Consider the following 25,623-nt stretch of genomic DNA (forward strand, 5'->3'; position numbering starts at 1 on the left):
ACTTCCTGCTCTTAAGAGCAAGATGCCTCATCACTCACTCTTCTCCGAGACTGTGAGATCCAGAGTACTCATACCTTGGATTTAGAGGAGCTCGAACTCATCCAGCATCTGCGGTCCTCTCCTTATTCTGCCATCCCCTCATGGTGATCTTGGAAGCCCTTGACACTTCAGGTTCTTCACTGCCTTGTCTTTTTTACACAATCCACCTGGCACTACTCTTCCATCCGAGACAGAAGTGATCTAAGATCTCTTAGAGATCCAATACAAATTACACAGCTTTGAACTCATTAGTGGAAGCGCTATACATGCAATGGTGGGTGACCTGAGAAATCAGAAGCAATTTTCTGCATGAGAATAATGTAGAGGCCCATGTGTACTGCATGGCTGCAGTATGCATGCCAGTTCACTGCTGCAACTTCTCAGACTCCATTCTGCTGACACGAGGATTACTAACCGTGATAATCACTTTGACATACTTACTTATATTACTTTTCTTCTTTACTTTGCATTCATCATTTTATCCATCCTTTTTGGTACATTTTATTGTCCACGCCCACCCCCCTACCCCCAAAAGTCATTCTTTCAAAAGCAGTGGCAAGTGCTAGAACCAAAACAAGCTAACCAAATCCAGAACGATATTAGCATTCTTACACTGGAAGGCTTATTCCTTAAGATGATTTGAAAAAAACCCCCCACATTATTAAGCTTTATTAGATCAAATCAGTAGGCTAAGTGCATGTCAACTACAAAGCCAAACTGAAACACTTGCACTGCAGCATGTCGAACATGATGCTAAGTGGGTTGCTAAATGAAAGTAAACAAATGTAAATTAATCTTCTGAGATTCAGTGGCTGGTTGGTGACTTTTTACATGCTCTGAAATTCATCATCTCAGCATTTTGGAATAATATATATTAGTAAACCTGTGACCCACAAGGAACCAGGACAAAGAAACTGATGGCAGGATGTTAATTTTTTGCTCCACCTACTTACTAAATTGATTATATAATACAAAACTTCAGGGAATGTGCTGAAGTGAGTGCAGTGACTTGTTTCTTTGTTACTGTTTGTATCTAGCAAATTAGATCCAAATATGTAACACTTCCAGGAAAACCAAAATATAAGCATTGGTCAGGTATGTTAAGCCTCACTGTGTGCACTATTGAAATCTTTCTGTGGTCTTCTTGCACAAACAACCAAATCAAATAAAAATCAAAATGGTTTAATGTAATTTATTTGAAATGCTTCCAGAAAAGTTTAAGGCTATTATTAAAAAAAAAAAAAAAAAAGTCAATACACACATTCATTCTTTCTTCTCTACCTGAACACTTTACATGCTCTTTGCCCTTTTTAAACATTTTGCTGAGCCGGTTTTATGAAAATGGTTCATCATCTAATATGCTTTCCTATTCCTTTTCTTTTGCAATTTTTTCCTTTCTCTCATCTTCACTGGCATACTCATTCAGCTCTAAAAATGAAGCAGTTGAAATAAATTACAAAGCCTGAAACAGAAAAGAAAATTGACTTTTTTTAAAAACTATAAATACAGAAATATGTTCTATAGGGTAAAAATGACATTTTTGTAAAAAATAAAAATACCTTGGTTTATATTGTTTATCATCTTGTCACACTGATTTCTGTAATGCACATCAGCATATATATATGTAAGATACTTGACATAGTAAATTTTTTGTAAACTTGTAGAACACAAGAAAAATGTTTTTGGTAATAACTTAGCAGTTTTTCTACCTTTGTTGGTACAAGTATTTTGCACAGGTTATCTTGTGTAATATCAAGGATCATTATTAATATATGATCTTCATAGTTTGCCATACAGGACTGGCATTATTTCTTAAACTAAGAAATAAAATATTACCCAGGGATTCCTGAAAAGTAACAGGATGTTGAACTAAGTGGTTTAGACTGCATTTAAGTGACTCATCTACTTCTCATCATAATGAGTAGATTAAATGAGCCACCAGAAAACACAGTAACATTTCCAATTACAGCATGAGATTAAATGCAACAAAAACTTTTAAAACAAAACTTGAGAAAAATATAAAGGATGTAATACATCCTAAAGGAAAAGCAATTCCCTTTTTGTTTAAGCTTTCTCTACATAATCCCACAGGGTATTTGTAGAGCACCATTTATATAAAATTGTCACTTAGTTTAAAAACCAACTACATGTAATTGTAAACAGACATTTACAGAAAATTAAATGTTTTAACATTAGTTTAGTGGTGTTTAAAACCAACAGTGGAGGTCAGTGGAGTGCAAAATGCTGAAGAGGGCCTATTCACAAGCAAAAGCTTTTTTCCACTCTTATCCTGTTTGGGATAAAATATATATATATATTTATATGGCACTGAAAGCAAACTACCAGCTTATTTACAAATACCCAGTATTCTCAGCATTTCATTTAATTCTGTGCTGGCTGTAGAGTTTTGGTTGGGGTTTTTTTTCAGTTAATTATTTTTAGCATTACATGCTTTGATAAATAAACCATAGCACTATGCTGACCACTTTAACTGACCAGGTTTTACTAAGTTTGGTTGCTGGATCTTAGGACAGTGCTTCATTTTGAAAAATTAATCCCTAAAGGGTCACTGGTTACATGGCCCGCTGTTGATAGTTCTTGCTGATTTAATATCACAAGAGTTCAGATAAGTTATTGCAAGATGTTTTTCTTTTTTTCCAAGAAACTTTTTTCCTTCCATGCCTTTATGAAAACTTATTATCTTGATACCCATCCTGAAACTCCATATTAAGTCCACATCTTCGTCTGCCCCAGTAAAGGGCAAATAAAATACTTTAAAAATTATGAAAAGATTCTTTATGTAATGCATATATAAACAGTAGTTTAGAGATTCTGTTTACAGCAGGACATTGAGAATAACTGGTCAAGTACCTCTTTCATCCACCTTAGATGTTTATGGAATATAATCACAGGACATGAGTTGCAAGAGATTCCAGCTTATACACATTGGCAGTTACAGTACTACACTCATAGGTACGAATACAAGAAGGACTGCATTGACATTGTCACAAAAAATATTTTAAAAGTGCTTCTCCAAATGGTTCCATGTATGGAATGCAAATACTGTACAGGTAAGAGACAGATTTTCTTCCATGAACTGTAAGTTTTTGTCAAACATTCGTTTCTATTTGCTTTTCATTTTCACAAGAGTTTGTCTGTTCCATACGTTCACAGTCGATGCTGATCTCACTGGTGTCCATACTACAGTCTGACTCACAGTCTGATTGGTCCATTTGCTCGAGTGTGGTTTCTCCCTGGGGTACTCTGCTTCCATTTGGTGACAAAAGAAAGTGTGCTTCCGAGTTCAGCACACCAGCTTTTCCTGCACACGTAACTTTTTCTTTGGCCTGGCGGATACAGTTAAGCCACTGTTGTTTGTTGAAGGAGTCATTGGCTTGGAGTGAGTGCGTCTGGCTTTGAGATCCGTTTTTGAAGCTGACTCTAAAGAAGTTTTTGACTGAAAGAAACAATACATACCAAAATGCTGAATGCTTTGGCTGAATGGATTTTATAATCAAAGAGTATATTTAAGTAACAGAATCTGCAAAACCTTTGACTTAAGGTGTTTTCCTGTGAACACCATGTCAGACCAGAGAAAAGAATCTGGTTATCTCCTTGTTTTGCGGGGCAAGAACATAGAACAGCACAAGCACTTCTAATAATTTCATATTGCTGGATTAAACAATTTTGGTTCTGCCATGCATGAGCTACCCATAAAGCTTTAAGTGAATCAGAAGGACTAAGGCTTCTCCCACACTTCAACGCCTCTCCTCCTACTTCTCTGCAAAGCAGACTTCCAGAACCTTCACTGAATACTGTGTCTTGTGTCAGCCGGAGATTGCCTCGTCTCTTCCATTCACTTCACCAATAAAGCGAATACATACAAAAACCCCTCAAAGTTTTCACAAGATAAGTGAGATTCAAGGGACCCTTGTAATAGAAACAAGCATATTATAATATGCTTAATTAGAAGGACATCAACTCTTACCTCCTGACACTAACATGAATAGCTGCAGTCTTAACACTGAGCACTACATTAATTGTCTGTCAGTTGAAAGATTTAATTACAGAATAGCAATCAATGTCTCCATAATACAAGGGAAGTCCTAACAGCTAAAGCTTAAGATTTCAAAATACACTTGCTTATAATTTTGTGGCTTTGCCACTACATTCTACATATTCTCCCCTTTTCAATTCAGTACAGAAGCAGGTGTGTGGAGAAATCCCATTACCAATACCATGAACTTTAAGAAACAATCTAAAAGAAGCAAGTTACAATGTAATAAGCCACTCTGAAATAAAAATCAAGCTGTTGGATATAGATAATGTGAATTTTAGAGAAAACATTCTGATGTCTCATTGGCAGGTGTCTTAAGGTTATAATAGTTCTATATGAGCAAATAAAAAAAGGTGTAGTCATACTTCTCTCATTGTTGCTGAATGCACCACGTATGGATCCACCCAATCGCACCTCTCCATCTTGCAAGTCTTCTAGCACAAGCTCCCTCACTGGAATTGGCTGCCGATACAGCTGGTAGCAGAGCTGTTCATTATGGGTGATAGCTCGAGTAATCACCAACACTTCTTCAAAGAGAAATACGTGCAGTTTCTGTTAAAAATTAGTAAATAATAAAGCATTACTCCTTTTTTAGAACATCATTAAACCAAATATATTTAAACTCTAGTATGGTATGACCTTGTGTTTTCAACAGTTAAAATAAGGATTCCTCTCCTCCCACTATTTAAAAGTCTTATGGTGCAATAGCATAGAAGTACTTAAATACACCTATTTTAAAACTTCAAAAATTATTTTTCCTGTCCTCTTCTCAGTTTCTTATGTCATGATCACGATCAATCTCTTAATGTTGAGGCCTTGAAATGTGCATGACATTTCAAAATCTCTCTCTACAGCACCATGCTTATACGCATTCTTCTTTCTGACAGCCACTTTCACTTTTCTCTACTGCCTGTGTTACTAAGAAATAGGCCATCTTATTCATCCAAATATTTTCAATGAACAATTATGAGCAATCTTTTTACAATTCACATGCTGCTCACAATCGGCTTCACCACAGCTCTTTGAAACTCAGAAAATTACTTTTGCTCCTAGGTGGCCCAAGTCACCTGTTATCACCTTTAAATTATGTTCCTCCTCACATTTTGCAATCTCCAGTGGCTTCCAATAATAAACAAACTGAAATTTTAAATTAATTTCACTTGATATAATGCATTGAAATCAGTTTTTTTGTTTTTCACTGCCAAAATTTTCTTCCCAATCATGAGTAACTGTTTGTTGCTTAAGTTGACCTGACTCTAAATCTAAATAGACGCATTATTTGCAATTTTAACACATAATAGAGCTTCAGATCCATTTAGCTCACTGTCCCATCTTCCGGTAGCTCATGTTTTCAGAAAACTATAATGAAAGAAGTAATTATAGCAGAAACATTTCCCAATATGCCTTGGCAGTCTTCTGACATTGAAAAAGTCCATCTTCATTCTATTTTTCCACAACAGATGCCTCATTTTACATCCACGAATAGTCCAATTTTCTTCCACTTGTGCCCCTCTAAGTCTTTGCAGGACACACACCTAAACTTTGTGTTTGTTCCTTATTATGCAGTGCTGTCACCTTTTGTATTAACAGCGACTCTATGCAGAGTCTGGTAAAGAATCTATCCATCATGTGTTTCAGTTTATATGTTCAGCAAATGGCTACCTTCTCATGTGAATGAAATATGAAAGAAAGCAAAAATGTGTGAGATTAAATATTTGAGGTATATACAGGTATGGATGTTTGCTCGTTCAGTAGGGTTGGAATTTGGTGGGGTTTTTTTGATATTCTAAATGTGCAGCAAAAATACCTTGTTTATTTTGAAACTCAGTTTTCAAATCATCATCCACAAAATGTTGCAGATTCTTCATAATGTAAAGCTTTGTTATGGCTGATTTTAGTGGAAGTCATATGAAACTCCTTTCAATGGTGAGATCTCTTATTTTCTGCAAAAGCTAATATTCTGTAATAGCAGGTGTGAAAAGGAGACTGATAACATTAAGATAAAAATGATCCGTTTTTTCACCCCAAATCAAAGAAACACACAAACATAAAAATATCCCACACTGTCAATTGTATTCAAGGAATACATCAGTGTGGAAACCTCCCAAAAATGCTGGGGAACTTTAAATACTGTTCATAAATTGAAAATAATTAATTATATACTTAATGTTATGCTACCAAAGAAAGGCAGGGCTAGTGTGGATGGAATAAATAAAGTTCTCCAGAAAGATGAAAACTGCCAGTTTCTTCCTGCTGGTTTGCTGTATGTTAACTGCCTGCCTGATCTTTATCATCAGGTGAACCAGAAAACAGCATCCATGTCATCTTTCCATCTCAGCCGTATGGTAAAACATGATCCTTCTATTGTATGCATAAACATGCTTCATAGAAGCACTTCCAATGCTGAAAAATGCATTTACAATCCTGCTTACTTTGTTTGTCAGGTTTTTCAATAAAACTTTCATAACCTCAGTTAATGAGAAAGGTTGTTTTTCTTTGTTTGTCCATTCAAAATTTCATGTTGTTTCTACTTAACCTTGGAGGAAAAAAAAAATAACCACAGCCTTTGACAGATTTAAAATTTGTTAGTACATTTTGTGTGTCGTTAGAGACATTACTATCATGTCTCTGAGACCAGAAATATGTTTTTTATTTCCTTTTTTTCCTGCAAGTTTTACTGAAATTTATCAGATTTACAATTTAGCCAGGATACTGTTAGGTCCCCTTAAGAGACAGACGCACATATAAGCTTATTATCTCCATATACAGATATCTGACTGCTAACAAAAAAGATGAGTGTTATATATAATAGTTCATATTTATCAACTTCCTATATATGAGGGTGATGTTTCTGTATGTATACTCGCAGCTCTTAACTGTCATGCAAAATGAAGATATTTTTAAAAGCTATTTATGACAAAATATTTATTCCTTACCACTCCCCTGTTGTTCTTCAGTTCACCATGACAACATACAACACGTGAATTGTCAATCAATGAATCCCTTTGGCCTTCTTCGAGATAAATAAGTCTCTCTTTGTAATACTGGCATTCAGATTCACCAGTCTTTATGTTGATTTCAGCCACTATGCCCTGAATTATATTTATCTACAGAAAAACAATGAAAACACACGAACTTTAATTAGACAATCCAATATTCAGAGCTACTCCTAATAATTTGAACTGTAGCTACAAGAAAATACATATTAACTTACAGTATATTTTTAATGAATATTTTGCAGACCAGTCTATAAGAGTATTAATATTAGCAACAGAATTAAGCAGACTACAGTGTACAAAGACACTTCAGTTTGGCTTTATCATTGTTTCTAACAATGGCTTAAAAATCTGGTATTTATCTCTTTATATCAAACTGAAATAGGCAGAATTAAGATAAACAGATGTAAGAAATATAATCAGAGATGTATTTTTGTCAGCTGATAATGTGCCAATAAATGACACAGGACAAATAACCTGTCTTAAAAATATTTATTTAAAGTAGATTATAATTCTCTGAAAACTGCTGCATCAAATCAGAGAACAAGAAACAGAAGAACTATCATGATCCTTATCCTGCAAAATTTCAACTAGCCCAAAACACTAAATTCTCAACTTTTGTTCATCATGAAAGTTACCTTCTGGAAATAAGATAAATTAATTTTATTTTACAATTCCACTACTTGCATATACCTACAATTTTACAATTAAAAGTAATAACTATCTTGCCTTTTTACTTTAAAAAAAATTAAAAAGAAAGCTTTGCCTTTTCTATAAAAATAAGCTCTCTATCTTGAACTTCCTTATACTATGCAGTCTTTAAGGACCTTGATATCAATTCATCTGAAACTTAAAATACAGGTCCTTAATTGGGCATGTGGATGTGAAGTTCTGTTAATTTTAGTCCACTCTAATAGCGATCATAGGTTGCTTAGACCGATCAATTTCCTCTGTTAAATAACTAGAGGTGGAGCAGGAGAATGGGTTGAGACATACATGCCCAAACAGATAATTCAAGAATCTACTGATCCCAGGAGATTTATCAGGGATCAGCTTGGCCCAATGTGCTTATAGCAGATTGCCAGACAGGAAGACAAATGTACTTCATAAGCCTGAAACAGTGTTAAGAGGCAACCACAGAGAGTAATTTCTGTTTCCTAATTTAACTTGGCAAATATACAATTTATGAAATACATCATTTCAAAGATAAACAGTGTTCTGCTGAAGCAGAACACCACAAAGCTATACAAGGCTATTGAAATATCAAGAAAAAAATCCTGATGATATATGATATTTTATTAAACAATTACCAAATACAGGTACTGGAAGAAAGCATTTAAAACATTTTTTAGATGATATTATCAGACATTATGTAGAAAAGCAAACCTTAGAAATAAGCAAAAGAATTCTTTGAGATATTTATGACTTTTGTTTGGGTTTAAAAGAATATGACAAGGGGAAAAGGTACCTTATAGATTACATCTAAATGCAAGTATCCAAGCTTTGAATATAAACCACAGTTGTCCAATTTTACAACAGAGAAGTTGAGCTGGGCAAGGGATTTGGGGAAGGAATAGCAGAACAATAGTGGTCAGGTACATGTGTTTTGAAACATGCACTTTCCAAAAAAAGCAGGGCTCTCATTTTTCAGCAAAGAAATACTGAAATGTACAACATATTCAAGTCTAGGCAAATCATGAATTTTGTCCTCAAAATATTAATGAAACTTACTTATATTTAAATACTATTCAAAAGCAGTAGGATACCGATGGTATGTATTTATTCATTAATTTAGAAGTATTTCAAACAAATCTGCTACAGTAAACTCATTTACTCCGAGATAGATGTTTGCATGCGTGCACATATATATAAGTGTGTGTGTATATATGGGAAAGAAAAGAAATCTTAGAAACCTTTCAGAATATCTGAATCAGGTTCCTTTCTATTAATAAGGAACTTCTAAAGCCTTGGATTTATCCCTCTGGTTTTACTCCAGAAAGCGGAACGCTATTCCAACTAAAAAACAAAATGAAGGCAAATTTCAGCAACATTCCTGCAGATGATAATTAATCTAGACTCAGAGGTTATGTAAGGTCTTAAGCCAGGGAATAAAACTTATCTAAATTATCTAAAACCCGAAAAGAAACCTCCACATTACCCAACTTAGATTAGAATGGTAAATGACATTGAAAAGGAAATGCAAAAGGGACAAGGATCAGACAAGAGCTGTGGAAAACACCTCCCATGCCACCCTTTCTTTTTTTTGTATCACTTCGCTACTGAAATAGGATTTAACTGGGGGAGTGGGGCTAGATATTCTGTTCATATAAGTATTAGCACTTCCATATTTTATGTAGTGTCCCTTAATTCATTAATAAGCTAAAAGTGCTATAATCTCCTAAAAAAACCCCAAACCCCACAGTAACTCACAGCTTCTTCAAGGTGCTGCTGATCTGGATGATCATTTGGTGTGTGTCTCAAAATTTCTCTGAGTAGTAATGGGTATTTAACCAAACGGCTTCTTGGGATGTCAAGGAAATTCCAAAGGTCCAGTTTGCGACTAAAAGGAGACTCTAAGCAGCGCTGTAGGAAATCTTGCACTCTGTGATCTTGTTTCTTGTGATCCAATAAAGCTTTGGCTGCTACTTGATTGCTGCAGTAGCTATCATAGGAGTTTAGGCATGGAAGCTGCGGAAAGGAATAAAATATTCTGCAGCTGAAACAAAGCACAGTTTGCTACATCGAAAGTTTCAAGCGATTCAGGATGTCAGAACTCATGCTGAGAATCTTTTAGCTGGAGATTTATCCACAATTTATTGATGATAATATTTCCAACATATATAAGGTTTACAAGGGTCCTCTGACCACCCTGTTCATCATTTAAACCATTTAGAAGCACTAGCTCATCTTTCAGTTCCTACAGATCTCCAGTATTATTCCAAAGCATTAAAAATATCCATGACTTAAGACTGAGCACTACCTAGTGCAGACAATAGTTGAACACAGAAGTCTCATTTTAATTATGAATGGAAATAAAAGCCTAGGAATGAGTAGTCCCAAATCTGGCCTTTTTTAGATAAGCAAACTTCTATAGTCAAACTTCTGTATTGCCCTCAAGAACCTTGACCAAACTAAGATGACAGAACAGTGCCTTAAATCTGAAAAAACCTAGCTTGTATCTTGATTAGAACAATATATCCATTTACAAAAACTGCTATATTAACACACAATTATATGCAAAATCTTCAACAAAGGAAACTAGACTCAGACATATTCAGACCAAGAGAAGTTCACTGGTGTTCAAACACACCAGAAAATAAATATATTTAAAATCACCTTACGCAAAGAAAAAGAGATGATTTTTGACACTTACAAGTTTATCATTAACTATTTGCATTATGTACTAGTAGTGATCATGTTTCTCTCGTTTACAATAGGTCACTGTTCACACAGAGCTGCTAAATATGTTGTTACCTAATATCTTAAAAATTTCAAGCCCTTTTTTTCCTGCTAAATTTCATTACTTACATATAATTACAAGTAAACTTTTTGCATATCTGAATCCTTTAAAAATACCTCTTTTTTAATATAATGAGCAATTTTATCAACAAAACTAACAAAAGCTATTTTCAGTGTTTATGCTGTTCGATGCTAGTGAAAGTGAACTTACCAACTTTTCCTTTTGTGGGGCAGCAATAGCATCTCTCTTGTATCCCTGCCTGCCTTATTTTAACAAGCTTCTAGAAAATTATTACCTTTGACAGCACTAACAACTACCTGTTACCTTGACTGGAACAGACTGACATTTAAAAATAACGGTAGGGTGCCCTTACACAATGTGACTGTTCAAGCTTCATTTCCCTAGGAAACCAGAATACAAATGGGGGCAGTTTCTTAAATGATCTACATCAGACAAACTCTAATCTGACTCTTCGTTTTTATTTAAAGTGTATTAAATACTGCTCGTCTCCTGAATAGCAAAAGCTATAAAACCAACATCCTAGTCTAAATCTTTTCATGGGAAATCCCTGAAAAGATAAAATATTCCATTATGTCTCTAAACAGTTGCCTTACCTTTTAAAAATACTTTGACAAAGTATTTTTGACATGTTATGCTAGATATGGGAAGGAAATTGTCTGATAAAAAACATGTTGCAGCTCCAGACTGAAGTCCCAAAACTGATTAAAAACTCTGCCTTACCCAACCCACAAGGATATGGCCAACATGTTCTGTTGATCCATCAGGTTTCCTGACTTCTTGAAGTCGCCTGAGAAGATCTGGTCATGATTAGAAAAAGAAGAGAAACTTCACTTAATGAACCAGTTGACTATAAATCTATGTGCAATAGTAACACAGGCAAAGACTACTTGAGTTTTACCTTCATGTAGAGGAATTAGAGAGTCCAATGTTCCAAAAATTTGGTTCAACTCTTGCTCTGTCATTATGGAAAGTTTAAGCATTGGGTCATGATAAGCCTGAAAAGAAAAAAGGGGAGCTCTGTAATTAATATATCATTGGTGACTGAAAAATTAGTGGTAGCATTTAAAGCTCCCTGAAAGTAAAGCCACACCAATCGCTGAGAATATCTTCAAGTTTCATAACCATATCTTAAACTATCAATTTCATGTTTAAAAAAAACAAACTAAAAAGCAGTACATTTAAGTGTTTCAGAAAGAATGGGAAAATAGAAATATGTTTTGGGTTTTTTATGTTTTGGGTTTTTTTCCCCCTCTTACTGTCTTAGCAATTATAAAAAGCAAGGATTATTTTAAAAGTGATATGAACCAATGAATACTGTTTGTTGTGATTTTTTTTTTAAAAAAAAACATACCTTTTTTGCTAACTTCAGATCTTCTATCAAGTCTTCTTCTCCCTGGGAAAGTTCAAAGATAGCCTGTAAAAAAAGACATAAATATTATAAAATATGTTTATTTAATCTATACCCCCTTGAGCTGATGTTATATTCTGAACAGCTGTCTTAATATCATGTAGCAGAATTTCTCTGCTAAATCAAATTGCAGAAAAAAAGTCAGGCTTTATTCCATAGGTATGGAATCATGTGCAGTGTTTTTTAAAGCAGAGCTATATCAGATTGTCCATAAAATGCTTATCTAAAATAGCCACAAAATTAATTTTTTTCAAACAGATGTGCTTCCAGATGGGGGAGCTATCTTCAGTGTGCTCTTTTGACTCAACTATATCTTAACCATTTATACAGCTATTTGCATAGGCGTTTGTTGTGTTCCATTTCAACACGTGCAGCGGTAAAAGTTCCAGGTCTAAGTAAAAGACAGATCTTCTTTAAAACATTTCTGTGGTAGTGAACACTTTTGGTTTGGTACCAGTTCATTTTTTTTTTTAATTTCAGATTAAAAATAACCACCACCCTAATACACCGGCTTATCAAAATACCATTGTTTCATTCTGAACTTGGGTACTGTAAAAGTTGACAACATTTTGGTCAGTCAGAATTACTAACTTTACAGTCAAGGCTTTCAACCTACATAAATCATGGAAGAACATCTTCAGCTACTGCAGATTCTCCTAGCTTGATAATATGCATACATGGAAGGCTTGCCATAGTGTGAGTTAACTGACAGCGCACACATGGAAGTGGTTCAGATATTCTGTTGAGGCATGCAGTGTTAAGAACCAATACAGTTTATTTTTCAATAAGCTGCCTTTGAAGTTCTCAATTTTAAAAGTTATTTCCTATTAATTCCTGTACAATGTTAAAATCTGCACAAGAAATGCTTGATGTTACTGTTGTTTGATTTATGACTCAGTCCCTGAAGTATTCTCAGAGAGATTCTTACAAACTTTGTTGATACTGCTAGAAATTTCTTTAGGGGGAAAAAAAAAATGTCTTGATTCCGCAGGAGCTCTGTCATTGGCTGTAACATGAACTATTTAGAATTTGTCACGTACAACATATTAAAACCACTGATATACTCTTTTTTTGCTTTGGAAGATACATCTTTTGATCGATATTTCATTTTCTAGCACTGAAAACGTCCTCAAAGACACTCTTTTCCAACAAGCAAAATGATTGTGCATTTCTGTGCATACATATCACTTGATAAGTACTGTTCCTGAAATAGCATGCTCATCTATCATTACTAGAACAACAAAATGAAACATCACTACAGAAACTGTCATACAGAACACATACACAAATGCAGCCAATCATAGTACAATATATCACAGTAACTTCACATTTATTAAGGAAATGTGATAAGCTGATTTTAAAAAAGAATATATTCATCTAATATAGCTTGAATTATAAAGACTACGGATGGAATTCTGCTTCTAGTGGAGGTGGTGACATTCTGTTTTATTTCAGGAAAGCTTCAGGTGCTATCCTAATGCCTACTAGCATTCCTCAACTCCATGCTTTAAAGATGACTTTTGAACATGAAATGTATGGTAAAAAAAAAAAAAATTACCTCTTGACGCTTGATTTCTTTAGATGTAAGCATGTGATTGACACAAACATCAAAGGTCTCACTCCATAGTTTGCTGTCTCTCCGCTTTGTGTTAGCAGGGGGCATATTTCGAGACCATGGTCGGGGACTGAACAGATCTGGGCGGCTGTCACTACGGAAACTGATAGAACGCTAGAAATACATAGAAGAATAGTTTTTATTGTTAGAACAGTTTCACATGACACGTTTTTCTTCTAAGGATTTTATATACGTAGTTCAGTACAACAAACAAACATTATCTGATTAGTTTTTACTGTGAACTTAACAGTAATGTTTAGTACTGGGAATGTAAGAGAAATTATTTTAATACATCTTTATGGAAGGCCAGTACTTCCATTCCTGCAGTGAACTATGTCCATGTCCTGTTCTCAGCATGTTTAAAACTATACAATGCATTCATATACTACACAACAAGAATAAACTACAGGGATAATGGCAGAATGGTCCAACACACTAACATAACTGATCAAATACAAAGCTTCAATTCAATAAACAGGAATTATTCATGCATTACACATATCTGCCTCATTAGATCCCTAATACTTAAAAATTTAGAATTAATGCAAATTTTAGAGACAAAACTAGTACAAATACTTTTTTGGTTCATTTTGAAAGAAAGATTCAATTGGTACACAGAAAACTCTGGAAAGTTAAGACAGCACAATCTGGTAGATAAACTCATCTTGTGTATTAACTAAAAGTCAACAGAATTGTTGAGTTTTGTTTATTTGGGGGTGGGGATTGTTCAAAGATGTCTGTACTAAGAAACAATAGGTCCTACCTCGAGGATATCAGATGAAAAGGTGCATTACATCAAACACATATCAATGGTTTAAGAAAAAAAAAAAAAAGTTTTCTCAGTTGTGCAGAAAGAGAGTTCATAAAGTGAGACTGGCCTTCAAAACCTTTCCTCTTATCTTAATAAGTGTCTTGCTACCTGATGGTGGCAATACCTTTTTTTTTTTTTTTTTTGGTAAACTGTCAGAATCATGAAAGATTTGACCGTTATAATCATTCCAGATTTGTCCTTAAGCAGGATTAAATAATTAGTGCTATAATACTCTGACCAAACTGGTTTTGATACATAGAGAAACCCTTTCAACTGGTAACATTCTGCCTCTTCAGATTTGCAATGAGATCAAGAAACTAATTCACATAGAAAGGTGTGAAATGGATATCTGACTGCAAAGAGAAGGGCAATCACATTATCTTTAAGGAAAAGGTATGTCAATATTCATATTTTAATGTTTATGACAAGCAACAAGCCAGAGGCTTCTCACACCGCTTGCTCCTACTTATTTCTCAGCATTTGAAGAAACATGTCAATCAGTGCTAGCAGATAGCAAATTGTGAAATACCAGTCTTGTGTTCTACTATTGTAGAATCTTTATTAATATTTCCAGAGCCTCTAAACCCTGATGATGCGTACCAGCACGTCTGTATCTATTATGTGGTCTGGTCTTAAACTTCAATAAAAACAAGTCCAATTTTAAGTGAGACTTGAGAGTTCTATTTGCCTGTAGACTCTTAGAAACAGTTCAGGCTAAGGATGGATACCTTATGCTCTCACTGCGCTATTCTGAAAAGATTCCTTTCTTGCTTCATTAAAATTAGAGGCTTCTTTTTGAGGTCCTACCTCTGAAATGCCTCGAGTATTTCACATTGTTTAAATACTCTAAATTTTTGTTGTTATTTAAAACCTGCCTTACATAACACAATCATCTTTCGATTGCCTTGGGTAAGAATATTTAAAACAAAATAAATTCTCTTCATTTCCAGGTTGAAAGCAGCATATACAAAGTACAATATTTGAAATTCTCCTCTGAAGATACAAGCCCATGAAATGCAAATAGTGCCTATAAAAACGATATGTTTTTAAAATATCAGAAGACATAAATGAAAACTGTGCCTTTTAACAGAAGCCATTTTGAGCCCTACTTGGAACTGACAAAACCCTTAAAAATAAACACACACTCATATGTATATACCAACCTTCCAAAACTTTGCAAGTCAGGTGCTAGTCTTCCTTCAAGAGTTAAGAAGATAAAGAAACACGTGAAACTACATGCTTAATTTACACTTGTTATAATGGTGAATCATGAAACCCATTATTTTCACATGCAAATGGAAAGATTGGGGAAAAGAGGCGGGTGTGTTGCATCCACAAATCACCAACCACAAGAATGCAGCCAAGCAGAACAGTTGTCATTCCATGACCCAAGGTGGAATGCCCCTTTCCATGCATTCCCATACGCATCCTCCAGTATATAGCTCCTTTGTTTGTGGTGGTTTCTTAAAGGAATGTTTTATGTTGAATGAAGAAAGTACTTTTAATGAAAGGCACCAGGCAGACTGATTTTTAAAGTAAATGCCTTGATCTTGAAACCTTTTAACAAAAAGTCATATATCATGTTACAAAATGGCATGCACCCGTAACAGCAAACCGAAATTACATACAGTGTTTTGAGAAAAGTAAGCTTTCACATCCACTGATAGTAACGTTCCTTTGTGCTGCACGAGAATGCTTGATACTATTCTCTACAGCCCTATACTGTCCTCCATTGGGCAGAAGGGGCACAAAAAGACTAAGAAACTCAAAAGGAAACCAAACTCCCCAAAATCCTGCTTGCTTGCTTAGCATCTTTGCTACCTGGACAGAGGAACTATATATTTAATTGATTTCTTTCATACATCAGCCTTTTAATTAACCATCGAAAGTATACCTTGCTTAATATTAATAATGAACATAGGACTGAAGGTATTTATTAGTGGAAAGGGACAGAAATGTTTTCAGGTGTTATTTAACAATGAGGACAAATTTCACTTCAAGAGCAAGTGGTTTCTTTGTCTGGCATGTTTCCTTCTTTTATACACTAACACAGCAAAGGCAAAAACACTGACTGACTTATCCTGGTACACTGAAGTCTAGTTAGGCTGGGAATCACATACTTCACTGTGGAATCCAAGCTTATTTTAACATATTATCTTTTCCTTTGCATAAACGTTGCAGAAATTGGCTTGTAAAGCTATAAAGAGACAAACTAATACATCACCAGGGAAATAGTATTTAATGCTAAAATTAATACTTTGTCCCTTGAGAGTCAGGCATACTTGAATCATCAATGCTGTAACAGGCAAGAATAGAAATGAGATGTAAACCTGATATATAAGCCTAACTAAAGAAATCCCCAAATAAACAATAAATTATTTCAATAAAACTCTCTGATAGTTTAAGATAAATGTACAACATCAGTTCAACCATCTCAGTTCTACTACTTTACCCAGTTTTTTGCAAACAAACAGACCCATTTCAGTTTAGTGGAATAGAGCCCTAAAATGAAGTTCTACCAGAAATTTTTAAAAACAAGTTTAAAGGTAGTCTGATGGTATCTTTGGTTGGTACTTGCCATGAAAGGCAGGGGAGAAATCAGTCATGTGATAGAATCCCATGAAGGAATTGTAGGAATGTCAAAGCAGCATTTCTACATCTCCAGTCTTTTAAAAATATTTTCCTAGTTTGTGGCTTCGTTAAAAAACATGTCCAGCATACTGGTTAAAAATTATGCCCATCTGGGATTATCAAAACCTCCAAAAACTAAAGGAGCTGGGGAAGAATCCAGCCACAACCCCTGATTTTGTTTACTGTATTTATCTGACTGCAATAGCTTTCACTGGCTGTTACAAGACTGTTACTATGAAGGGTCTATGTGCTACTGATATCAATTCACGCAATTAACAAACCTTAATTTCAGCTGCAGTAAAGCAAACAGTTTCATGTACTGGGAAAAGGGCACTACAGATCAATGTCCTAGCATTCAGAACTGATGTTAAAAAGCATTTTCTTCTTAAGGATTTTTAGAAGTTTCTGGTGTCATAAGATAGATAAAAATAATTTGGACTCCCTACTTAAATTCAAGACATACTGATGAAAACTGAAGTTGCAGAGGAAGCTAGCCAGACTTTAATTTCTCTCTTCAGCATCAGCTGGAGTTCTTTTTCTGATCCTATTTTCAGCTTTTAAGCCGAACAGCACAGCTGTGAGTAAGACCAAGCAGAAACAAGCAGATCATCATAATCATTAGTCTAGCTTGATGCAGACTGACAATACAGCTATGAAATAAAGTGGTTTTCCAGGTGGATAAACAAGTAAGAAGATGCGCTTCGCATTTGGCATCCTGAAGATACACAGACGGACTCTGTCAGAGATGAATCTAACAGCATTATATTAGTCAGTCTACAGTGCTCTATGTGACAGAAACAGAGTGACTACAAATAGTGAAAAAAAACAGAAAGCAAGCTGGAAAGACTTAATGTGTTTTGTTACTTGGAGTCCTTGGGGAAAAGTATCGACAATAATGTGGAAAATTGTAATAAAGTTAGGAAGACACAAAAAATCAAATACCTCTATAATCAATAAAATATGCAAAACACAAAAAGTTGCTAGGAACATATCTTAAAAGACACTACACAGATCTCAGACACAGAGGTGTTTCTCTTCAACTGGCATGCAGAAAGTCCATTAATATAAAGTGGAAGTTACATGTACAGAGGTAAGGAAAATTATGCACAATAAACTTTTTTTCCCCTGCTTACATGTATCTTCCATTCAGAAAGAATATGTAAGAAGGTTTGTTTGAAATGCCATAAAGGAAACTCAGAATTTTCTAATCCCTTTTATTGATGCTGTTGGAGTGGTCTTTTTGAATTGATATTCTGTTGGCTTTGTTTTGTTTTCTTCCAGGGGAAGAAGTTGTTTGTTTTGGATATTGTGGTGATGATAGTAGTTTTCTTCATTTTACAGATACAGAACATCTAGCAGCAATGGAAGAAGAAACATGGGTTTTGACTGAAATAACTTAACAATGAAGATACATAAAAGTTCATCCAGTCACAAAAATCAATACCATTTTCTTTTTACAGGTATTACACCATGAAAAAAACCCCTGTTCTATGCTGTTCCACAAGGCACAGCGACAGTTATGTCAATACATAATAAGGTGAAAAAGCTACACATGCTTCCCAGAATGTTTCTAAATAATTCCAAATGGGACACCCGAGCACAAGCAGCTCAGTCTTTTTTCCCCTGTTCTGTTGTTGCTGACAAAATCAGATAAGAAGTCAATTTACAGCCAGCTATGAAGGCAGTTTTGAGAGACATCACCAGCATTCATCACTTGGAAATGGATTCAGACCTAGGATTTGGAGAACATACAGGTTGATTTCTCATCACAGCTCCTTCAAGCACATAGTTACTTAGAGGAGATGGTATGAATAACATCGCTGTTTAATCTGCTTTGAAGCAGTTAATTAAAATATAATCAGTATGAACAGAGCAAGACAGAAATGCTTGTAACAGTAGGACTTGCAACGAAGCCACCGTTTTGTCTCCTATTTTTGTCAAAATTTGCCCTGCAACACATTTATGTAGCTCTCATCTCGGGAAGCGGCTACTACATGCATGAAAGGATAGTTTGTTTCAGACAGTCTAAATCAAACTTTATTAAATACAAATTGTACTGGACAAGCCACTCTCAAGGGCATTCACTACAGAACGATAGCGTAGGTACTTAAATGAGGACAACAGCTGTCTAAGGCTGTGAAAAGGGAAGCGCCATGCTCAGAAGCAGTTTAGCCAAAAATTAATTCACTTTCCACACTCCTCACAACTGGAACTAATGTAGTCCTTTCAGAGTCAGGCCAATTTTTTTCCTGGAGGCAGACTATGGAGGAGATTTATACACCCAAGGGAATACAGGCATCTCTGCTCTAGTCACGCTATAATACACCTTCTGGATCAAACCCAGACTGAGGGGAGTTCAGCCATTTTGCCTTTCCTCCAACCCCACACATGCGGCTTTTCTATGCAGATGTTTGCACTTTCAAAATCGTAGAAACCCAACACAGGAAAACCAATGTTAAAGAAACTCTGTTTAACAAAAATAATCAATTTTTTAACAAAACAAATTTTTTAACAAAAAATTCTGTTTTCTAGATAACTACCACTACAGAAAAATGGGGTTCTTTCCCATGACTTTTTATTTGTCATGAGACTCATAGCTCTAAAGTTTTATTTCTCTCCTCCTTGAGATTAACAGATAACTTCAGTAATGCTCTAATCAAGCTTGTTTTGATTAAGTAACATTTTTAATACATTCAAGATATTTTTATATTTCCTCTCATCACAGAAATTAGGCTTGTTAAATAATTTTCTTTAGATCTTATACATGCCTTCTTACGTAAACTGTTTTAAAGAGGAAACAGTCTGACTTTCTAGGCTAGACCCACAGCAGTATTGCAGCTCCCAACTGTTTGCCACTCATGATAACCATTAAGAGTTGAGCACCCAAATGTTTTGCAGTCTCTAGGTCTTGAAGGCACAAATACTTTATAAACTAAAGTTCCATTAGTCTCCAAGTATGTTAAATATGATGCACCTAATCTATAATATAGAAATTGCAACTACAAAATTATTTAATTTCTAAACTGCATTTCAAATTTGCTTGCCCTTTATTAATTTTCATCATCAGCTTTGCAAAAATGACTTTTTTCCAATTGTTCACTAGCTCTTTTGTTTAGGTAAGGTCAAATTCACCACACAGAAGGAAATTTAGCAGTCCTGCATGACTAATTATACCCAAAATAACATTTTCAAAGAAACCAGCCAAAATTAATAGAAATTGTCATGGAAAATTCTGTTCATCTAATTTAAAAAGCAATCATAATCCTTTAGTATAACAACTTTTATATGCTACAGGTGCAATAGTTTTCTTACTGGTAATTAAAAAACATCAATTATCTGGACAGAGAAGTGGTTTTTTACAGGGAGAGTTCCGAGTTTTTAAGTTGAGTTACTTTGTGTTCATAAGTTGCCTAAACCTGTTTGGCACATTACAATGGTGTGCGTGTGCGCGCGCGCCTAAGTGCAGTTCACGTTCCCATGCTAACCCAATAAGAAATTGTGAATATGTATGCATTCCCCTTTTAGCAATGCAGTTTAATGCAGCAATGCATTTACTGTGATTACCTGAAGTGTCTGGCTGAACCGCTTCAATGGAGTGGCTCGTACAGGAGGAATGAGACTCGCTAGTGATGTAACTCTGGAAAGCGGCTTGACCCGTTTGTTGCTGGGCTCCTGTAGTAGGGAGGAGGACAAGGGAAAGGAAAAAAAAAATGGGGGGAGTGTGAGCATTATCAGATAAACGTTGCTAACAGTTTTGCTGATTTTCCTAAGAAAGCATTTGTAAAAAGCAAGTTTGCAAACCTGGTATATAGTTAGGGTAGTAAAACAATAGCAGTTTTAAACGCTGACAATGACAGATTACTCTTGGCTGGTACATACAGATCCTGGAAACGGCTGAAAAATGTAATGATGGAGAAGTTGGCATGGCTTGAAGCAGGGGAAGGGAGGAAGGTAAAGAAAGACTAAATCATTTTATTATATTAACTCATTCATAAAAGAGAAATTTTCAGCAGTGCTCTGCAGCTAATGCATGTTATGATAATCTTGTCATTGAAAGGGATATTTTCAAATAAAAACCAATTCTGTTTCTTTGCCTCTGGCACTGTCACCATGTGACTATGCAGTTAAATGTGTTTTATTCCAGAGTATATAATTTAGACAGCAATCTCTAACTGTAATTGTGCTTTCAGTGCATGTTCCTATGGAAATATATATACAGGCAAACACATTAATAACATGTTTACATATATTTAATTTTTGCATAAAACAGAAAGGAAAATTAAACAAAAATCTACCATAAAGCATTCAAATACATGTTTTTCTTTTCGTACATACTGTTAACAGTGCTTATAATAATGCATAACCACTTCAATATAATATGCCAATTGTCCTGCCAATACTAAAAAAACCCCCGTTAACAGAATTAGTAACACAAGAAAAAAGTGATTATAAATACATAAAAATAGAACAGTTACCCTTGGCTTCCTAACCTCCATCTGACATTTAATGGATCTTGAACACCACATGCAAAAAGCAACTTTTGACAGAAAAAGAGCCAAACCTTCCAAGTGAAGTTAAAAAACCCATCCAACATCATATTTCAAGGACATCCTAAAGCAGTTCATCTTTCTTTTTCAGCCATGCTTATAAAGTTTGTGTAGGCTTGCTATGCCTCCAATTTCCTAGACATAGCTTTAAGAAAATGAAGCATGCCTATTATCCTTCTGTTCAGAAATCCTTCTGGAAATAATGCAGATTTGTCATCCTTCCTGATATCACAAAATAATAAATCTCAGCAGCGATGATCACCATCTGTATTACTGGCAAAAAAAATTCTCTTCCATTAGTAGAGCAACAGAGGAAAGGTGAGAAGCAGCTACATATTTAATTTACTTCTCGGCAGGCAGACCTGGAAATCCATAAATGCCAGCTGAGATGAGGGACAAAGTGTTTAACCCTCTAGCAAAAATAACGTATTCCACCACACATGAAAGCTGCCATTAAAGAATTTTAGCAGCCTAAATCAAGTTACATCCTTATCTTCACCGTTGCACTGCTATTCATATTCCTTCCTTTTCAGCAACCATGGCTTTGACACAGGTTTTTGAAGGGAGTATTTTTTTTACGTCATTGCAGCACCACCAGCATCTACAGCATCACCACCCCCACCCCCCTCCCCCCACAAAAGAAGAAAAATCTTTGAGATTCCACCGTAACTCTTCTCTAACTGGTGGCTCTGCCATCAGCTGGTTGGGTTTTTTTAATTATTTTTTATGATTATTCAGAATGCCAGTCCTGGTGCACAAATAATATCCCATGGCAGAGCCTGCTTGTTATGAATTGTGCTGCACTGCAGTGAAAGGACATGAAGTCCCAGCCAGAGTTGGGCAGTGTTATGCCAGCAGCACAGCTTTTGCTAGCAGCTCTACCTTAGCAGCAAAGATTACTTAGGCGTAAGTATCACAGCCCAAAAGCGAAATCTGGAAATCAAGACTGTGTGGATTTTCCAGAAGACAGGGAGAGGGGAATTAGGATTAATAGAAAAGATTTCTCCTTCTTTACTGCTGTATCCTTTCTATTATCTTACAACTTTGCTGCTATGTGTATGTTCTTTGGTCAAAAGACAAAATTCATGCAAAAAAGTACAAATTTGATCTATACAATATCATAGCAATATCTTGCTTTCTGAAAGTTAAATGGTCCCCACAGTCTTACAGACCTTTTCCACACACACTGTGATCTGTTCACAATTTTGCAGTCTTTCAGTCTTAACTTATAACAAAACTAAGCCCAAAAGCCCTTGGATAATTTTCTGAGGAGACTACTGACAGCAAATGAAATCACAAAAGTAGTAAATCTGTATTTCACTGCCTCTCTGCAGCATTTCATTCGACTGCATTGCAAAAAACTTGAACGACGCTTCCTGAGTAGTGTTTAAAACTAAGTAAGGAACAGCAAGTCAGCCTATCCTTATTTGAATACTTCCAAATACTGCATGTGTGACTGCAGACTGTAGCCTGCAGGCTAAGCACTCAGACCAGGACCTAATTTGCTCTGCCGTGTGGGGCACATAAACCTCAGGCAGCTGTGAAAATTGATGCACAGCATCAAATAACCTTGGAGAAAATAATCCTGAGTAAAAAGAGTGGAAACCAACTCCTTTCTCTTGAAGAGTGAGAGGAAGTGAAAAAAAGAAATATGATTTCCTCTTCTTCATGTCAGACAGCCCAAAGGCTCTCTGAAACCTGCCCTGTCTCCTAGCCAAGGATGCCTGCGGTTCCAGGGGGAACACAGTAGAGGCCCCCCCCAGCCCTTTAAAAGTCCCCTATCCATTTCAAGGAGAAAAACGCTAAGGCAGTATAATTTTTACTAATGTTCATGCTGCAAAACCTTACTGAAAACAGAAATTGATGTTAAAGACAAGGAACTCCAAACAGAGTTTCAGCCACCATCAAAAACCATTAAGCTCTTCTAGAGCTTCTCTCTTGTTGTAAGCCACCAGAGGTCAGCACTTCTCCCAGCAGTCAAAGGAAAGGTAAAGTTAGATAATGGGTTGTGAAGGTACGCCTGCAAAGGTCCTACTCCTTTCTGTGTCAGCACCCTATTTTGAATTCCTCATGCAATGTATCGTATTCTGATCTCACACTGAAAAATCTGATCAGAATTCAAAACAGCTAAATATGTAGTTCAAATTAGGAATTCAATTTTATTAAGAGATCAGTATTATTACAGGATTCTCTGCAATATAATTATTTAAGATAATTTCAGAAGACTGAGACTTTACACCTTTACCAAAGAGTTCTGAAAGTAAATCTTGTTAATCATAAGTTCTTAATTATGGAGAAAGCTTTCTGAATATTTCTAATGTGATTTTCACCCTGCATTACAAACTGTCTGGTAGGTTAAGATACCTAGCTGGAAGTGAAAACTCATCAAACTTTAAGTGTTCCAGGTGTCATCTCCCTCAGAGAAGTCTAACAACAAAAGCAATCAGCGCTGAGTCACCCCCTCCATTGTGGGGTATGGGTTTGTATGTAGGATTGTATGGGTAAGGCTTTGACTGTGCAATGAAAATATAGCACTACTGGAGCAATTCTAAAACTGTAAGATGCTAATACTGAAACTGTTAGACACTTGATCACAGTATTTCTGTTGCATGGTGTACATCCATTCCCCCTCTATCTCCCCTTTCATCAATACCCTCATTCTCCAGCTGTGTCAGTCACCTCTCCAAACCAGCACCACAGAGAAGCTGAACAAACTGTTGAGACCAATGATCTGGATAGGGAAAAATTCCACAGTCAAGTGCATAAAAAAGTTTTAAACAGATGGTTGTTCTTTTCACCAAGGGCTCTGCTCTTCACAACCAACAGATAAATGCAAAGAGGAGAGTGTGTGAACTGTTCTGCTTCACCCAGATATACTGACCAGAATCTACACTTGCACATTAGTCCAATAAGATCAGGGAGCTGCATTCCAGATGCTGCTTCCCAAGCCTCTTCAATTTCATTTATTTATTTTTAAAATAATAAACTGCTTGCAGTTAGGAATTCCTAGTACATGTTCATTATTTTACTAATTTGTCTCTGAAAAATTCCTGATTTTCCAGTTAACCAGGGGTCGCGCAATCATAAAATCTTTTGGGGTATGAATCTAAGCACATGGGAACACAAAACTGTGTTATTCTAGCATCTGTCCAGCATGAAGAGGCTCTGGTAAGGACATATAGTGCAGACAGAATGAACATCAGATCCCAGGTCTGTACCTCTGAGTGTCCTCACAAGACTCAGAGCTACTACAAGTCATCAGTCCTCCTTCCCTCCTGCTCCCTCGCTCAGTTCAGGGAAGTTGGAAGCAGACAGGATTGTGAGGTAGGATTTAGTGGCTGGATCCACTTGCAACAACTATCACCTGTCCAGACTGGGAACTGGGCGAAGCTATGACACAAAAAATTCAGGAGTTACAAAGTTTTGCCTGACCTTTTGAAGTTGTTATTATTGGTATTAAAAAATAATTTCAGAATTTTGAAAGTACCAAATGTTAGACTGCATTTGCAGAGTCACGAAGGCTTGCCAAAACAATATGGGAAGTAAGTTAGAAAACAAAAGATCCAGACTACAGTTTGGCAGAGTTTCCAAAATGTGGAGCTGGTATATGTGAACAAGTAATGTTAATCTGACAGGGCTTTAAATTTGATATAAGGCTAAATAAAGCTGAGGGAAACATGAGTGCAGGAACTTCAAAGGCTGAACAGTCAAGTGAAGTCAAATTAATACCTGACTGGGCTAGAACAAAGAGCAGATGGCTTTTGGAGGGAGCTGTATATCTGAACTCAAGATGACTTTGGTAACATTTGAATTCAGAGAGCAAAAAATTAAAGCTGGAAATACTGTGTATACATGCAGCCTCAAAAAGAACTCTTGAAACTGTGAACAAACTGGTAAGAGCAGCCAATCTGTGTCCAAAATCTGCATGGTTCTCGAAACCAGACAGTGGACATCTCAAACAACTACTATGTCCTTCTGAGAGAGGATATTATTATCATATACTTTTCTGGGGAATTTGCAGGAAGAAAGATTACAGTA

The 25,623-nt window shown here is 35.7% G+C and overlaps 1 protein-coding gene across 3 annotated transcripts in view; it reads right to left on the bottom strand.

The window, feature by feature from the left end:
• Positions 1–1,216: 1,216 nt before the first annotated feature.
• The window catches only part of ARHGEF3 (Rho guanine nucleotide exchange factor 3), a 140,769-nt gene continuing 116,362 nt past the window's right edge, over positions 1,217–25,623 (bottom strand). For 2 of the 3 annotated variants that reach the window (XM_052777527.1, XM_052777528.1), the window contains 9 exons: positions 20,603–20,710; positions 13,540–13,710; positions 11,925–11,987; positions 11,472–11,568; positions 11,294–11,370; positions 9,523–9,780; positions 7,033–7,203; positions 4,462–4,648; positions 1,217–3,496 (listed from right to left, as the gene is read on the bottom strand). In XM_052777527.1, the coding sequence (XP_052633487.1) occupies positions 3,150–3,496; positions 4,462–4,648; positions 7,033–7,203; positions 9,523–9,780; positions 11,294–11,370; positions 11,472–11,568; positions 11,925–11,987; positions 13,540–13,710; positions 20,603–20,710 (1,479 nt within the window). In that variant the 3' untranslated portion in view covers positions 1,217–3,149. Of the gene's footprint in view, positions 3,497–4,461; positions 4,649–7,032; positions 7,204–9,522; positions 9,781–11,293; positions 11,371–11,471; positions 11,569–11,924; positions 11,988–13,539; positions 13,711–20,602; positions 20,711–21,599; positions 22,108–25,623 lie in introns of those variants that run through there. The other variant, XM_052777529.1, reaches the window with a different exon arrangement.

The sequence above is a fragment of the Harpia harpyja genome, chromosome Z (genome assembly GCF_026419915.1).
Source record: "Harpia harpyja isolate bHarHar1 chromosome Z, bHarHar1 primary haplotype, whole genome shotgun sequence".
Classification (NCBI taxonomy): domain Eukaryota; kingdom Metazoa; phylum Chordata; class Aves; order Accipitriformes; family Accipitridae; genus Harpia; species Harpia harpyja.